Here is a 13,072-nt window from a genome sequence, read left to right as displayed (position 1 = left end):
TTCAAAATGCTGACCCTACAGCAACTTCTTCCCATGCTGGGCAAGGAGTGTTGGCTGGTAACTCTAGATCTCAAGGAGGCATACCTGCACGTCCCCATACGACCAAATTGCAGAAGATACCTCAGATTTCTTGCAGGATCAGAGCATTATCAATTCTCAGCATTGCCCTTTGGCTTATCTACTGCGCCCAGAGTATTCACAAAATGCCTGGCATCAGTAATCGCTCATTGCAGGCTACAGGGAATCCAAATTTATCCATACCTGGACGACTGCCTGATACAAGCGGACAACAAAAGCAAGCTGACACAAGACTTACAAAGAGTCATTTGCTTACTACAAGCCCTGGGATGCACAGTCATTTTAAAAAAGTCAAGACTAATACCATCCCAAACAAGAACATTCTTGGGTGCAGAATTGGACACAGTAAAACAGATGGCATTCCTAACTGCAGAAAAACAAGAACAACTCCCTCTTTACTTCTTGGCATTAACAAAGCAGAACAAACTAACAGCAAGGAAAGTACTGCAGGCCTTGGGCTTCATGGCATCATGCATAATCCTGGTCCCCCATGCCAGACTGCATATGAGAAAACTACAGTGGTACCTAAAGAATTTATGGTCTCAACACAGGCACAGCTTAGAAACTGAAATACCACTAATCCCATGCCTGAAACAAGAGTTCCTATGGTGGGCTCAAGCATGCCAGTCAAACCCAGACTTGCCCTTCCACAACTTTCAAGCAAGCCAAACCATCACAACGGACGCCTCAGACCTAGGTTGGGGGGCCCACATGCTAGACAAATGCATACAAGGATTATGGACCCCAGATCAACTGCACCTGCACATAAATCAAAAAGAAATGCTGGCAGTAAAACTAGCAATCCAGAATTTCAGACCATTCCTCAAAGAAGGCCATTTGATGATAAGGACAGACAACACCACAGTCATGTGGTACATCAACAAACAGGGAGGCACTCATTCATACCCCTATGCCGAATGACTCTGGACCTATGGAATATGGCTCTGAGCTACAACATTCAGTTACAGGCAATATTTGTACCGGGAAAAGAAAACATCCTAGCAGACATGTTAAGCAGAACTACCTCGGATGCTCACGAATGGATGCTACACCCGGACATCTTCAAGGCCATCACACAGAAATGGGGAATGCCACAAATAGACCTATTCGCATCCCCACTCAATCACCAGCTCAAGAAATTCTGCACAAGGACATACCACCCACTTGCATGGAAGGTGGACTCTCTATCCTTCAGTTGGAAAGGCCTGACAGCATATGCATTTCCACCTCTTCCTTTGATGCACAAGGTACTACTGAAAATCAAAGAGGAGCGTCCAAGGATAATTTTGATAGCTCCAAATTGGCCAAGACAACACTGGTATCCATTGCTGAGGAGCATGTCTCGGGGAGAACGTGGACACTTCCCTGATGCCTTTGATGTTAACTCAGAACGACTACAACATCATGCATCCAAATCTAAAAACTCTGCAACTAACTGCCTGGAACATTACATAACAACAACTAACCCAGATTTATCCCAAAGGGTTAAAGACATTATCCTGAGGCCCGCAGACCTTCTACAAGAAGGAACTATGCAGGAAAATGGAAAAGGTTTGTCATTTGGAGCACTGAAAGAGGAAAAGATGTGTCAAAGATAGATATTGCCAACATCCTGGAGTATTTGGCAGAGCTTCTCCATACAGGCCTGTCCTATTCCTCCATCAGGATACATGCATCAGCTATTTCTGCAGAATACAGCTTCGATCCCCTGTCTTCTCACATCCTCTACTCAGGCAGTTCCTCAGAGGAATCAAGAATGTAAAACCTCCTAGGAAACCACCATTACCAGCATGGGACTTGAACTTTGTGCTAGAAAAATTGACACTCCCTCCATTCGAACCAGCAGCAACAGCAGATCTTCAACACCTATCCTGGAAAACTGCTTTCCTACTGGCAATTACTTCAGCAAGAAGGGTTTCAGAACTACAGGCCTTAATGGCAGTACAACCCTTCCTAATCTTCCATCAAGATAGAGTATCCATGAGAACTAATCCTACATTTATGCCTAAGGTGGTATCCAGAGTGTCTCTAAACCAGGCAATCCACCTACCTACCTTATTTCCCAATCCACAGAACAGGGGGGAAAGACTGCTGCATACCTTGGATGTACATAGACAGTTGCGCTACTACCTGGACAGAACCAAGGGCAATAGAAACTGACCAGCTTCTAGTAGCCTATGCAACAGGAAGGGAAGGAAAAGCAATTTCCAAACAGACAATCTCCAAGTGGATAGGAAATTGCATAAGATTCTGTTACTCCTACCATGGAAAGGCAATTCCACAGAACATAAGACCTCACTCTACAAGGGCTACAGCCACTACCACAGCTTTCTTACGAGGAGTGGCTACCAAGGACATTATTGAGGCGGCTACTTGGACCTCCGTGCATACATTTGCCAAGCATTATAACTTACCTCTATACTCTAGATCCCGAGCAGGGTTTGCCACTGCTGTATTGCAAGGGATCCTAACTACACCATAATTCTTCTTCCTCCTCCCCTAGTTTGGCTATGGTATTCTACCCATTTGTTAGGACTGCAGATGCATCCTTGAAGGACATAGTACAGTTTTGTACCTACCATAAATGTAGATGTCCGAACAGGATAGCATCTGCAGTCAGGATTACCCACCCTCCTTCCCGTCTGTGGTATTCCTAGGGTATTTACCCTCCTAATAGCTAGCTGGGGATCTCTTATGGTGTATTTGTTTGTATATATGTACATACATGCTTATTTTTGTGTTTGCCTACCTTTTTTTGGAAACATTGGCATTTACCCAAAATTTAGTTTTCCAAGAGGGCAACTGGCATCTGGGGCAAGAAACACTGAGGAAAATGGCGTCGGCTGATGCCTTTATACCCGAAGACCAGCAGAGATGACGTCGGGTGAAGTGCGACACCAGCCGAGGCCAGACCCAGACTTTGGAATCCGGCCGACCGAAGGGCTGCCTGACGACAGGACAACCCATTTGTTAGGACTGCAGATGCTATCCTGTTCGGACATCTACATTTATGGTAGGTACAAAACTGTACTTTCCTGCTCCACCTTGGTCCTCAACTCCTCTGAAAAGGACTAGGGAACAAGATTCCTCTGGGGAAGCAGTGGATTCAGATTAGGAATCTCTTGCTTATTCTTCTGGTTTATTTTCATTATGCGCCTAGGGTATTAGATGGTCTGATCTCTTCCCCCTTTCAGGAACATGCCTTCGCCCTCTCAGGAATAGTTGGCTTTGTTTCCAAGGGTGGTTTAGGATCGTTTGACTCGGGGAACTATTCAGGAAGTTCCAGTTTCTCAACGGGGGGAGGGGTTTTACTCTAGAATATTTTTGGTTCTCAAGAAAGAGGATACGTGGAGACCCATTCTAGACCCCTCTCATTTAAACACCTTTCTGAAGGTCCCTTCCTTTTAGATGTTGTCCCCTTCAGACTTTCCCTCTGCTGATTCCTCAAGCTTTTCTAGTATCTCTGGCCTTCAAGGATGCTTATCTTCACATCTCTATTCATCCCCTTTTCAGGAAGTGCTTACTTTTCTCTGTTGCTTCCTAGCATTTTCAGTTCTCTGCTTTGCCCTTTGCCTTTTCTACTGTCCTAAAGGTATTCACCGAATGTCTCACTCCTGTGATTGGTTTTTGCAAGCTAAGGGGAATACAAGTCTTTCCCATCTTAGACAATCTCCTGTTTCAGGCATCCTCTTCAGAGATTCTACTGCAGCATTTTCACTTTGCCGTTTCCCTTCTGCAAAGCCTGGGGTTCCCTGTAAATTTCCAAAAGTCCTTCCTTTATAGGGTCATGTATTTTGGGGTGCATGATCCAGACTGGCATCCCCCAAAGGATTGACTCTCATTTTTTACTTTCAGACCCTTCTTCCTCTGGCCTTAATCACAGCAAGGGAGTTTCTGAGAGCTCTAGGTTTTATGGCTTCCACCATTCCTATGCTCTGTTTTGCAAAACCGCACATGAGAAAACTTCAGTGGTATCTAAAGTAAGTTTGGCTTCAGCATTTTCATCCCCCTGGATTTTCTTAGTTCTTCTTCTTCCATGCCTCAAGCTGGAATTTCAGTGGTGGATTCACCAGTTGTCTCTCAAAATTGGACTTCCTTTTCAACTCTCTGTTCCCTCTCAGGAGCTGTTCGCACACACCCACACACTTCAGACATGGAATGGGCTGCATCCTTCAGCTCTCTAAAGGTTCATAGGTTCATAGGTTCATACTAGGCTATCTGCCCAAGGGCATTTATAAGCCTAGCCCATAGTTATGTGGCTTTCGCCACCCCTTTAGTTTGAATAAAAACTATGCCTATCATTTTTCTGTGCCTCTGTCAAGCAGTGACACTGAAGTAATCCCTGGGGTATATCTGCGATCTCCCATCCATTGGTCAAGATTCCTCTTGAACAAGGCCAGCGAGGTGCTCTGCCTCACATGTACCGGGATTTTGTTCCACAGCATAGGGAGTCTCTGGGTGATGAATCTGTCCCTCCAGCACGTTCTATTTATAACCGTGTCAAGGTTTAAGTCTCCCGCCTTGTGGTTCTGAGGGATCTAGACTTTTTGAGGTGAAGCATATTCATCAAATCTGGGTTTGGCATGGCCTTATATGTCAGGCACAGGTCACCTCTGAGCAAGCGGTATGAGACTGAATAAAGCTGGAGTTCTTTCAGTCGGGCAGCATAAGACATATTTTTGAGACCCTTTATCCTTTTGGTGAGGAACTTTGGGGCCTTTCAAGCTGCATCAGGTGTCTGGTCAGATACATTCGAACGGGCATTGTACTCAATCATAGGTCTAATGAGGGATGAGTACAGGGGACGATGACCTCCCTTGATCTAGATGTGAATCCCTTCATGCTCAGGTGGGCGATATAGAAGGTTTTCCTAACTACTTTAGCACCATGAGTGTCAAGCGAAAGACTACTGTCAACTTGGGTCCCCAGATCCCTGATGACTTTTTCTGTGCTCAGTGGATTGGCACCTATATGGTAGCTAGGGGTAACCTTGTTTTTCCGAAGGGTATGACTATGCATTTTTGGCGCTTAACTTCAGGCCATGGCTCTGGCACCAGTTATCCATTTCTGTGAGGCCCTTCTGGAGGATATCTGTGTCAGATGTGTTTTTCGACTATGGCCCAGTTTGCAGTCATCTGCAAACTTTGTCAGCCATAACCCTCCTGTGTTTGCTTGTACTTCAGAAAAGTAGATGCCGAACAAGAGTGGACCCAGGACTGAGCCCTGTGGGACACCACTTGTGACAGGCTTTGAGTCTGACATGGCTCCAGCAACTCTGACCCTGTGGGTTCTGTCGCAGCCAGTTTGCAACCCATCTTGTGATGTATGGGTTTACATTCAAGCTGATGAGTTTTTCGATGATACCTGAGTGGGGTATTGTGTCGAAGGCCTTTGCCAGGTCGAGGTAGGCTGTATGGACTGCCTTTCCCTCATCAATGGCCTTGGTGACTGTCTCGAAAAGTCAACCAAGTTTAAGAGGCAGGATCTGCCTTTGACAAAGCCAAACTGGGTTGGATCCAAAGTCTGCAAGTTCCCTATGTCTTTATTTATGAGTTCCATTATGATCCTCTCCATGGCTTTGCAGATAAGGCTTGTCAAGCTAATGGGCGGTAATTTCCAGGGTCTGTGGAGGCACCGCCTTATGAAGTGGGACCACAGTCGCCGTCGCCACTCCTTGGGTGCGATCCTGAGGTGAGGCTAAGATTAAACAGCTGTCCTAACTGTGGGTTTAATTCCTGCTGAGTTCATGAAGCACACAGCCGGGACACCATCCGTCCCATGGATGCTGTGTTTTTGCCTTAGTGAGGGCAGTTCTCACCTGGGCGTTGGAGATGTTTGGGGCTACAATCCTCTGGAATAGATATCTCCTTTGGGAGTTTGCACTGAACCTGTCAGCCAGTATGTTAGCAATGTGTGTAGGTTCAGTAATTTTCACATCATTTTGAACTAATTCTGAGCATATCTGGGAGTTTCCTCCTAGGTTTCTAACATAGCTAAAGAAGGCCTTATGATTGTCTTTAGAGTCCTTGGCGATTTTTCTCTCAAAATTTGCCTTTGAGGTGCAGGGTCTTTGGTCACCTCAACAAAGGAGGAGACCACATTAATTTGCTCTTCTGCTGACTCTTCAAGCTTTTCACCCTCTATTTTTCTCCAGAGCCTAACAAGGTGTTTACAGACAATACAACCGCGATGTGGTATGTCAACAAGCAAGGGAGGATGAGATCTTTCCTCCTTTCCCGGTTGGTTCTTCTAGTATAGGAACTAGCTGTTGAGTACTATGTGACTCTTCAGCCAGTTTATATTCCCTCAGGTCAGAACATTGGGGCAGACTGTCTGAGCAGGTTCACAACACAATTTCAAAAGTGCATGCTTCACAGGGATGTGTTTCTGAACATTGTCCACTTGTGGGGTATTCCTCAAGTAGATCTGTTTGCCTCCTCTCTGAATAGACAACTTTCTCTTTTTTGTGCCAGAGTCCCTGGTCCTCTAGTCTGGAAGGTGGATGCCATCTGTTTTTCTTGGAAGGTGATGCTCCTTTATGCTTTTCCTCCCCTTCCCCTCATTCGAAAAGTCCTGTTCATAGTACAACAGGATGCTCCCAAATTCTTGCTGGTGACTCCCTTTTGTCCCAGACAACATTGGTTCCCTCCTGTTATGCATTTAGCCAAGCACAATCATCACAAGTTACCTCACAGGGTGGATCTACTCACACAAGACAAGAAATCTGTCATCCATTCTCCCCTGTTCACTCTTCAACTTACACTGTGGGTGATAGAATTTTGATTCCATACAGACAGCTTTGTTTCTGGGGATGTGCTTATGGTCCTATAGGAGGCCAGGAAGCTCACAACAAGGAATCCTACTTATCCAGATGGAAGAGTTTTTCTGTTTGGTGTCCTTCTCCCAACCTGGAGCCACTTTCCATGGATGTTCCTTTGGTTCCATCTTATCTGTGTGAATTGTCCAATGCTAGGTTGGCTTATTCTTCTGTTAAGGCCCACTTGTCAACTATAACTGCTTGTCTGTCTTTATCACCTCCTTTAGCTTCTAGATTTGAGGCTAAACTGTTTCTTAAAGGTATCCTTCATATTAGACCCCCCCCCCCCCAGGAAGCCTGTTTCTCCTCCCTGGGATCTTAATTTGTTTTAGAAAAACTGACCCAGGCTCCTTTTGAGCCTGCAGTTTCAGCTTTCTTGCATAATTATTCTTATTTATTTTATTTTATTTTATTTTACATTTGTTGACCGGGCTAGTCTAGCTGGATACATTTCCATTTTCAGTAGAGGCCCGGGGAGAAAAGCTCCACATAAATTTGAACAAAAAACGTTACAATAGACAAGCAAATGGACAAATCATCATAGATGAAAAGACAAATAAAAAATATAGTACCCAATAACAGATATATACAAAAAGAGGATCACATTTCTAAAAATAACATTAATTAGCTGAAATAACATCAAGAGCAAGTCACAAAACAGAGAGCAAAATTGATTAATAATATTATATAGAACTAATCTTAGTAACAGCAGGAGAAAGAGAAGCAGTAAAATAGGAGAGGAGGAAGGGAAGCAGTATAAGAAAAGAGAAGGGGAAGTTGAGAGAGATTAGCATAGAGGAAAGAAGAAACAAAATACTCTAAAAGGAGGTAGGCTGAAGCAGATACAGTAGAGAGAGAGGGAAAGTAGTAGGAAAGTGCAGAGTAGTAGGAAAGTGCAGAGGAGGTAAAGAATCAGTCAGGTTTTGAACAGGAACAGAGCCAGTGGCTTTGGAAGTAGTCTTTGATTTTGTGTTTAAAGAGAGGCAGAGATGTGGTAAGTGTTATGTCACTAGGAAGCAGATTCCAGTTCCTTCCTACAGTATTATTGAAAAGAGAGTCACCAGCAGAATTATAAGTCTTTGTTATAGTAGCCATAAGTTTACTGGATGAGCGAAGGGAGTTTAGGTTGTTATAGGGGATTAAAAGTTTAGAAAGAATAGGGGTTTTGTTTGGTTGGTATAAGATTTTATGGGCAATAGTGAGTTGAGGGATTAACAGAAGGTTTTGTAGTTCAAGCCAGCCTAGAAGTTTCAGGTTAATACAGTGATGAGTTCTAAAAGGGTTACTAGTGGCAAAAACGGGCAATGTTGTTGTAGCAAGTAGCCAGTTTGTTAAGGTTGGCTTTCTTAAGGTTAGTAAAAATTGGTGAGGCATAAAGAAGAGTAGACAAAAGATGAAAGTGGGCAATCTTGGCTCTGGATGATGATGTTAGGAAAGGTTTAATTCTATATAGGCTTCCTATTTTTCTATTGACTGTTTTAATGGTGTTGTTGATATGCTGGTCAAAGGAGAGGTTGTTATCAATTGTTATTCCTAATAATTTTGTTGTTGGATCAGGAGCAATGAGAGTGGCATTATTTGAGGAGATGGTGAAGTCCAAGGGGGTGGACCTAGTGCTAGGAGAGAAAAGGAGAAGTTTAGTTTTTTTGGCATTGAGGAGGAGGTTGCGTCTGGTGAACCAAGTTTCTACAGCTGAAGACATTTTGAGTAATAGATGAAAGTTCATTAGGAGATGAAGCAGAGCAGATAAGGGTGGAGTCATCTGCATATTGAATGCAGGTAGATTGAGGAATTGCTAAGTGAAGATCATTGATGAACAGGGAGAAGAGAAGAGGTCCTAGAATGGAGCCCTGAGGTACACCGATGGAAACGGGCGAGTGAGGAAATTTGGTTTTCCCAACGAACTGCTTGCTGTCTATTGCCAAGGTAGGATGTAAACCAGTTAATGGCAAGATTATCAAAGGAGAGGGATGTAAGAGTGTTAATTAAAATAGAGTGGTTGACCATATCGAAAGCTTTAGAGAGGTCAATGAAGAGAGCAGAAGAGAGAAGGTTGTCGTTGCGGTTCCTGTTGATCGTATCTACAAATGATAGGAGAGCAGTGGTAGTACTGTGATGTGGTCTGAAACTGTGTTGACAGTTTGCTATTATGTTGTTTTGAGAGAGATGCTGTAAAAGTTGTAGGTGAATACATTTTTCCATTATTTTTGCTAAGGGAGAAAGGAGGGCAATTGGTCTATAGTTTGAGTACTCAATGGAGTTTCCACCTTTATGTAAAGGGATAATATGGGATATTTTCCAGATGTCTGGGATGGTTCCTCTTGGATTGTCCTATTTATAAGTATAGATACTGGATATGCAATTTCTTTGGCAGCTTTTGGAGGAAAAGTGAAGGGAGCTTGTCAGCAGAAGGGGTACAAGGCTTCAGTTTGTGGATAAGTCTAGAGATGAAAGATGCAGGAATAGGGTGTATTTTAAAGTTATTTGAAGGGTGTCTTTGGTTTATAGGTGGGCTGGAGTTATTAGTGCTAAGTTGTTTAGCTAGTGATAGAATAGTGTCAGTAAAAAAGCGTTGTAAGCATTTGCAGTGAGGTGGGGAGTATCTGTGTCGGCATTGAGAGGTGGGAGTTTTGGATGTTCCTGGGGAGAGGAGTCTATTTATAGATGACCAGAACTGTTTGGGGTTGTTATGATGAGTTTGTTGAAGTTTGCAGTAGTAGGTTTTTGTCAGTAATTATTGCTTTTTAGTCGAGTTTCTAAGTTGGCAGAAATGAAGATGGTCAAGGGAATTTCTATGGTTCCTCCATTTGGCCCAGACTTTATTTCTGGAGAGAATTAGCTTTTAGTTTCTTTAGAGAGCCATGGGGCAATATTGGGTTTCATTCTGATGGTGCTCAGGAGCATGTTTGTTGAGAATGGATAAAAAGTGGTATTAAAGTATGATACTGCATTTTCAAGGGAAGAGATTTCAGGGGCTCCAGTTGTATTTGCTGAGTACATTTTGAATTAGGCCGATTTTAAAATTTTCAGTAGAGCGTATATTTTAATGTTAGGGGGGTTAGGGAAATCAGTTCTTTCTCTAGTAATAAAGGTTAAAGCATGGTCACTTATGTCATCAGGCAGGGTTCCTGCTTTGTAGGCGTGTTTGATTTTGTTTATGAGTATCCAGTCTAAAATACTCTCTTTATTGTTAGGCTTGTTGATTCTAGTGGTTGAAGTAATAGTCTGGGTGAAACCATATAGGTTCATATGAGAGGAAGGATTTTCTGCATTTATAGTGTTCCAGTCAACATTGATGTCACCTAGAATTATAGTTTCTTGGGGGTAAGTAGTAAATACCCAGCTGAGAAAGGGTTTTAGTATGGGTATATTGTTTCCTGGTGGTAAGTAGATGCAGATAATATAAAGGGATTTCTTGGTGTTTATTTGAAGTTTTGTTATGATGGCTTCTACTTTGCAATCTGGTATTCTTGGAAGATTATACTTTATTAGCCCTTACTCCTGCCAGACAGGTGTCTGAGCTTCAACCATTGTTACTTGTCCTCCTTTTTTTTTTTTTACTTTTCTATAAGGACAGAGTGTTCCTTCATGCTAATCCTTCTTTTATGCCTAAGATGTTGAATGAGTTGTCTCAATCAGTCTGTTCATTTGCTCACTTTTTCCCCTTCTCTTCAATCTGCTAATGAGAAGGTGCTACGCACCTTGGATGTGCATACACAACTCTGGTTTTATTTGGAGAAGACCAAGACTTTTCATAAATATCAGCTTTTTTGTTTCCTTTCATCCTAGATCCTTAGAGTTGACGGTTTTCAAGCAAATTGTTTCTTCTTGGATTTCTAAGACCATTCCTTTTTTTGTTATGCCTTTCATGACTTAGACCCTTTCTTTTTCTGTTGAGGCTCATTCTACTAGGGCTGTGGCTTCTTCTGGTGTTTTTTCAAGTGTTTGGATACTAACTCTATTCTTGACAGCTAACTGATGATCTATGCATACATTTACCAAGCACTCTAAGTTGGATGTGATTTCCGGAGCTAGAGCTGGCTTTGCTAGGGCCATTCTGCATGGGTTCCTGGAGAGCTTTGCAGGTCCATCCTCCCAGTCTTCTTCCTGAGATTTTGCACTCTCCCTTTTGTAAAGAATTACTGCAGCAATGAAATGGAGGGTCATAGTACAGTTGTGTAAGATCTTACCATAACGGTAGATTCTTTCTCTTCACTGTTGTAGTATTCATTCCCATCTTCCCCCTGTTCTTTTCTCTTCCGGATGTACTGTCTGCTTCTTTTTTTTCCTTGGACTGGCATTCCTACTGGGACTTCTGACAATGGTGCATCCAGATGTCACCTTTATGCCCTACTGTATACGCAGGAAGCATTTGTGTGATGTATGGCGTACCTTAAAGCAACCTAAAGGCTTTGGTATACTGGCCGGATGTCAGAATACCCTTAGCAGGGGATCCCTTTTGTAAAGAATACTGCAGCAGTGAAGAGAAGGACATTTACCATTATGGTACGATCTTGCACAACTCTTGTTTCAGAGCTAAATCTTTTAGGAAAGTCAGTCAACTATATGTCTAGTGTGATGGTATGAAAAAAATGGCAAACAGTATCTAAATGGATAATTTCTAGATGTTTTTCTCCTGCTATTTCTTTGGCTCTTCTAGATATCTCACCATAGGAAGAACCTTCCAGACAGGGTTAGAGCCCACTGTACCAGGGCTTTGGCTTCTGTGTGGCTTTCTGGAAAGGGTGTACTCTACAAGTATTGTAGAGGGAGCAACTTGATCATCTGTGAATACTATCACAAAGCATTCCATACTGGATTCCTTTTCCAGGTCCAGAACGAGCTTTATTGGGATCTGTCATGAAGGATTCCTGCATTCATGAATTCCTTCCTCCTTAGGTCTTCCTAGGCTATTGTAATCTATCAAAATAACTTGGGCTACTGTAGTAGAGATGTACTATTGAAGGTACAGTTGTGTAGGTAAACTTAGCATAACAGTGTAGCTGTAGCCCCCCTTTGAAGCCATAGGAGGGAAAACTGCACTTTTTGTTGATTTGCTCAAGCCCCTGGCAGTTGAGGTATATGGAAGGTATGCTGAAGCTTTGAATGCTGAGTGGCGATCATATTCTAGGCAAGGGTATAGCTTAGCTTACTGCAACAATGATCTGTTTGAAAATCTACTGTTAAGATCAGTTTATTTACACTGTTGTACTTTTTTCATGTTAAAGCGTCAACTTGGTGAATCTCAATGAAATATATGTAAGGGAATGTTGGGGGCACAGGTAGGCTTCCCTCTTGCAAAAACTTATTTTATAAATTCTCTTTAAGTTAAAGCTTTAACTTGCTGGGTCACAATGAAACATAGGAAAAGCATTTTCTTAATTGGCAGTGAGGATGTTTGAAAAGAAGCAGGCTTTCGGAAAATGTCAGGATTGGCTTGTACTCATCTTTTCTGTTAATAGTAGGTGCTGATGTACGTTAGTCCCAGTGGTAAAGAAGGATGCATTACTAATTCAGAACAACCACATAGGTATGAGATAGTGAAAAAGGAAACTGCATAGAAACTGTTATTTCTGGCTTCTTTAAATGCCAGTTGTTCTAATGGTACTTGAGTAGGGATAAGTAGCATCTCTTTTTACTCAACTTAATTTAATCCATCTAAATTGCTAAAAATAATTCTATAATTTTGTAGACTTTAAACTGTCACCTACTTAGTGCAGAATCATTAACTGAAAATGTGGGGGACTTAACTGTTACCAAGTCCTTAAATTTCTCATCTTCTAAGCCTGTATTTGCCTTGTCAGTGTCATATACCATTCTTAAGTTGCATCTGCAGTAGTTAGCCCATGAAAGATCTTTCATTACTACTCATTTTATTTAATTTTATTTTTTACAGCTTCTCTAATCTTGGCATTCAGTGTGTGAAGAAAAAAGATGTTGAAGAGGCCTTGGCACAAAGGCGTAAACTTGGAATTGATCCCTATAACAGTACGTATTGTCAGTAATAAGTTAAACTCACACAGAGGCAACAATTTGTAATAGTAAAGAGCAACAGTTTACATGCACTGCATACATTCAATTGATAATAGAATTTGGCAGTTCATTAGAAATGGGGAAGTGTAGCAGGGTTGAATGCATGAGCAGCAACCCTAGTTTGAGTATAGTCCTGAGTTCTGA

General features: G+C 42.3%; 1 protein-coding gene across 1 annotated transcript in view; it reads left to right on the top strand.

The window, feature by feature from the left end:
- LOC122806960 (transcription factor RelB-like) overlaps positions 1-13,072 on the top strand; it is a 485,885-nt gene that overhangs the window by 120,944 nt on the left and 351,869 nt on the right. The window contains exon 3 of the mRNA XM_044077851.1: positions 12,792-12,883. Coding sequence (XP_043933786.1) covers positions 12,792-12,883 — 92 coding nt within the window. The remainder of the gene's footprint in view (positions 1-12,791; positions 12,884-13,072) is intronic.

Source organism: Protopterus annectens, chromosome 1.part0 (genome assembly GCF_019279795.1).
Source record: "Protopterus annectens isolate FY-2018-M chromosome 1.part0, PAN1.0, whole genome shotgun sequence".
Classification (NCBI taxonomy): Eukaryota; Metazoa; Chordata; order Ceratodontiformes; family Protopteridae; genus Protopterus; species Protopterus annectens.
This window is presented reverse-complemented; position numbering and strand designations above follow the sequence as displayed.